Below are 5,119 nucleotides of genomic sequence, written 5' to 3'. Positions count from 1 at the left end.
ATTTAGGTAAATATCACATATTTTATTTCATCCAATTTCATGTTAATAGTCCTGTTTAATATACCCATAGTGGTGAAGGGTATCATATAGTCGGCCCCGTCCGACTTTACTACTTTCCTTACTGGTTTGACCGTGGATTTATTAAGGAATAGTTTTCAAGGATTACCAAAGGCGTGGAATATTTTTTCAAGGATTACCAAAGGCGTGGATTTTTCAAAGAAAAGTTTTTCAGGGATTACCAAAGGCGTGGATTTTTTAAAGAAAAGTTTTTCAAGGATTACCAAAGGCGTGGATTTTTTAAAGAAAAGTTTTTCAAGGATTACCAAAGGCGTGGATTTTTTAAGGAATAGTTTTTCAAGGATTACCAAAGGCGTGGATTTTTTAAGGAATAGTTTTTCAAGGATTACCAAAGGCGTGGATTTTTTAAGGAATAGTTTTTCAAGGATTACCAAAGGCGTGGATTTTTTAAGGAATAGTTTTTCAAGGATTACCAAAGGCGTGGATTTTTTAAGGAATAGTTATTCAAGGATTACCAAAGGCGTGGATTTTTTAAGGAATAGTTTTTCAAGGATTACCAAAGGCGTGGATTTTTTAAGGAATAGTTTTTCAAGGATTACCAAAGGCGTGGATTTTTTAAGGAATAGTTTTTCAAGGATTACCAAGGCGTGAATTTTTTAAAGAATAGTTTTTCAAGGCCTATCCAAGGCGTGGATTTTTTAAGGAATAGTTTTTCAAGGATTACCAAAGGCGTGGATTTTTTAAGGAATAGTTTTTCAAGGATTACCAAAGGCGTGGATTTTTTAAGGAATAGTTTTTCAAGGATTACCAAAGGCGTAGATTTTTTAAAGCATATTTTTTCTCCACTGTGAATAGCATTCGAAACCAAAAACTTCAATCACTCTGATGCCAAACTACATCAATGTGTGTTTTTCTCTCTCCATGTGTATGTATGAGTGTGAGTGGGTGTATTAGTGTGCAAAAATCTAAATTCAAAGCTGATGTAGGCAATTACATTTACACGTCGTCGCTTGTCAACCGCGTTCATCCATATGGGAGCAGAGCATAGAAACGAATTGAACTGGCATGTAATGCAAATGGAATTGAAAGTGGAAAGCGACAAACAACAACCAGAACCCACACTAACAACAACAAAACTAAAAAAAAAAACACCGAAGACTTCATCACAAAATTTGCAAAAATGGAATGGAATAAAGCAGCAAAAAAAGGACCAAGTCAACATGTTGTGTGTGGATGTGTTTGTCCTGCCGTGGCAGTGTTAAGATGGAAATGTAACTAAAATGATAGATAATGAATACTGTGTGTCAGAACAAGTGAAAAATGCAGCAACAACAACAAAAAACACCAACATGACAATTTGTCATTGATTTATCTATCAATAGAAATATTTAGAAAAAAAAAACAAATTAAAATAAAAAATATATTCGAAATAAATAAAAATTCGTTATGTTGGAAAAATCGAATAAAATTTCAGTTATGAAAAAATTAATTGGTTTGGGTGAAACAGAGGTCAAGCAGTCCAACGGCTATGTTGTGCCACAAAATTCCACAAATAATTTCTATGAAAAGGCGGGTCTCATCGAATCAAAAACCAAGGAGAACACCACTCTGAACCAACTACAGAAGCCGCCTACAAACCAGTGTCCTCATTGCGAAAACATGGCCAAGAATTTCCTCTACTTGGAAAGTTTGATACGGACAAATGCCGTGACTCATAACGGTAAATCAAAATGCAATGTTTGCCATTCATCTCTGTGCTATTTGGAATATGTCAACAAAAGTATTTTGGAAGTTTTTGGTGATTTTGATTCGATTGCAAAGGCGGCAAAGGCATTTGGAAATGATCCCTCAAAAGCCATGAAGAAGATGAAGAGAACTGGTGACGGAGAAAAGAAATTCCCAAACAAAAAGCCATTAATGATGGACAATGTGGACGATACTGCAAAATCTCTAACAAAGCCTATTTTGGCCAAGAAACAAATGAAGAGGATCATCACTCCCAGTAAACCCAAATCAAATGTGGAAAATTTAGAAAATCCTCAAATTGTCAGTAGTTTGTCTGGTCATGTGAGGCCATCTAAGAAGAAGAGAGTGGGCAAGTTAATGCGCCACAAGCAGAATATAAGGCATTTTAGAAGCAAAGAATCAAGTGTCGCTTTGGGAAAGCAGACAAATTCTAGTAAACGAAAATTATATGTTAAAAAGCTAAAATCTGTAAAGTAAAATATTTTAACAGTTACACATGAATACATATATATGTAAAAATAAAGTTGATATAACAAAAAAACTTACCTTAGGATTTCTTCAGGCGTACTGGGAGGGGAAGGTTCACACAGCAACATATAAATGATCTAAAAGGAAATAATATATTAGAATATAATTAACTGATAATACTATATGATGTACATATAAAAAAATTTTATGAGAGTCCGCGTTGAAAACGGCAATTGTCGGTCCATAGCTTGATATAGTTCCCACATAAGGACAGCTCCATTAGTGATCATTTTCATGGGTTTGGTCATTCTTTTCCACGGAATTGTTTGAATAGACAATATAGATTTTCGAAGTTTCGAAACAAATTTTATATCAGAATTGACAGTAAAATAGCATTTTGATTTTTTATAAAATTTTTCAAAATTTGTATAACCTACACAACCATTGGTCTGTTCCCGTACTGCAAGAATCTACTACTTTTTACTACGATAACAAATTTTCCTTTATGATATCGAAGAAAATAGTAAAATCGATTCTTGCAGTACGGGAACAGGCCACATATTGTTAGGGAATTATAGCATTGAGCAACTTCAAGAGTTTGAAACGCCGCGAAATATTGGTCCTAGACTCATCTTTAAGTATACCGATAGTCATATCTCGACCAGCAGAGTCGATCTAGACATGTGTGTCTGGCCGTCCGATACGGGCCTCAGTTATGGATCAAACGTCACGAAATTTTGTATGTATGATGGGTTCTGGCCAAAGAAGACCCCTATTGTGTTTGGTAATGATCCGTTAATATGTAGGGGAACTTTAATTTTGTCTTTTTTTCTGGTCGCTCTAGAGACCACAATTATGACCAGAACACTACGAAGTGTTACACCAGGTAGGGAATCTGGCTAAAGAATAAACATGACTGTTTTAATGAAGATCTGTCCATATTTATTTGGTCAAATGTGACTTTTGTGTGAAAAATTACTAAATTTGTATTCTATGGCGTATATATTTACTACAGAAGGACATAATATATCCTACTGGAGTTGCTGGCCTTGAAATTGAGACCATTTATATTGTTGTATGTAATCGGATGTGGGAGTTATACGTTCCGTGATGTTGATGTGATATTTAGAAGGAGCAATGAATAGAAAACTTTATATTCTAGTCGCTCTAGAGATCATTATTACATGCAGAACATAACATATTTTATACGGTGAAGGGGATCCGAGGGTCAAATCAACCAAAATCTAAAGTGACCAAATTTTTATATTATGGCGTAAATATTCGGCCCGTCCGACTATACTTTTCCGATCACTGGTCTTTTAATATTTGTTAGGGTTTTTAGGAAGGTATACATTTTTTTAGATTTGTATACCACTCTGTGGTACAGGGTATTACATCTTTGTGCATATGTTTGTAAGAGGCAAAAGGAATCGAGATAGACCCAAGGTTCGTTTTAAGAATATGCATATAATCACTTTCTGAGTCGATTTATGTCCTTCTGTCCGTCAGTCTGTTGATGTTAAATTGTAAACAAAGTACAGGTCGCAGTTATAATCCGATTTGGATGAAATTTGGTACAGCTCATTTATTTCGTCCAAGTAAAAACCCTATTGAAATTAGAGGATATTGGTTCAGATTTAGATATAGCTCCGATATATATTTTTGTCCGATTTTATGTTAATGGAGCACAAAAGACCCAATATATCCTTCGATTTACACGAAATTTGGCATAGTGTAATGAACTAAGTCTAGAATGATGTGTGCTAAGTTTCGTGAAAATCGGTTCAAATTTATATATAGCTCCTATTTGTGTCAAGTTTTGTTGGAATCGGTTCAGCTTTAGATATAGCTCCCATATGTACTTTCGTCCGATTTTAAGTAAATGGTGCACCAAGACCTAAAATAAGGCCATAGGCACAAAACATACTGATGTTAGTATAACATAACCTGTACCAAGTTTCCTTGAAATCGATTCAAAATTTGGATATAGCTTTCAAATATATTTTCGTTCCATTTTAAGTAAATGGTGAACCAAACTCCTCATGTTTTTAAAATTGATCCACAATTTTGCACAACGTACAAAATAGAGCATAGAATGACGTAATTGCGTTTTGTAGAAATGCAGACATAGCGCATATATATGGTTTCGACAGAATTCATGTTAATAGGGCCCCAAATAATCAACGGGTGTCAGATTCAGATTTGCTTTATTATATTGTCCCATTCTAAATAAATGACTCAATATCTGTCGAAATGACAAATTTGGGATAGGTTGCAGAATGACATGTTTATGGATATCACGAAATATTGATCAGGTCGAAATAAACATACGCAAAAGTTAGAGTTCGGTGGTAGTTGTGTAGGGTAACATATGGTCGGCCCCGTCCGACTATACTGCTCCGCTCACTGGTTTATAAATAAACCCTTTTCAAAAATTTAACAAAACGTGTACCGAGACAGTAGATATTTGCCGAAATTTTCGACATTTCGCGTTCAGGTTAGCTTTGAGTTTTCCAACGTATACCAATGACTTGGCGGAGCCCAAAATCGAATGAACACGGCTAACAACCGACTAAAACGTATGGGCCAATGACCCATAGTTATTCTTTGTGGATGAAGTCATGATGCACATGTGGATTTTCTACTGACCAATAAGACATATTTTGCCTATTGACTCAAGATATTTTCACATTGGAATTCATCATATCGACCCATATTTATCAAGGCTTAGCAAAAATATTACGCAAATATTATTTTGTATACACTCCAACAAAAAGTGAACGTATTAGTCAATTCATTTGAGACATCTACCCCCAAATATTCGATATTTTGTGGATTTCGGGCTATTGGCTCAATTTTCAGGGTAGCTTACATACAATTTCCATGT

The 5,119-nt window shown here is 34.9% G+C and overlaps 1 protein-coding gene across 1 annotated transcript; it reads left to right on the top strand.

The window, feature by feature from the left end:
- Positions 1-1,464: 1,464 nt before the first annotated feature.
- On the top strand, positions 1,465-2,241 carry LOC133337475 (uncharacterized). The gene has a single exon (XM_061545695.1). The coding sequence runs from the start codon at positions 1,465-1,467 to the stop codon at positions 2,239-2,241; it is 777 nt and encodes a 258-aa protein (XP_061401679.1).
- The last annotated feature ends 2,878 nt before the right edge of the window (positions 2,242-5,119 follow it).

Source organism: Musca vetustissima, unplaced genomic scaffold (genome assembly GCF_032173495.1).
Source record: "Musca vetustissima isolate MV318-11 ecotype Yass unplaced genomic scaffold, APGP_CSIRO_Mvet_v1 utg320045, whole genome shotgun sequence".
NCBI lineage: Eukaryota > Metazoa > Arthropoda > Insecta > Diptera > Muscidae > Musca > Musca vetustissima.
This window is presented reverse-complemented; position numbering and strand designations above follow the sequence as displayed.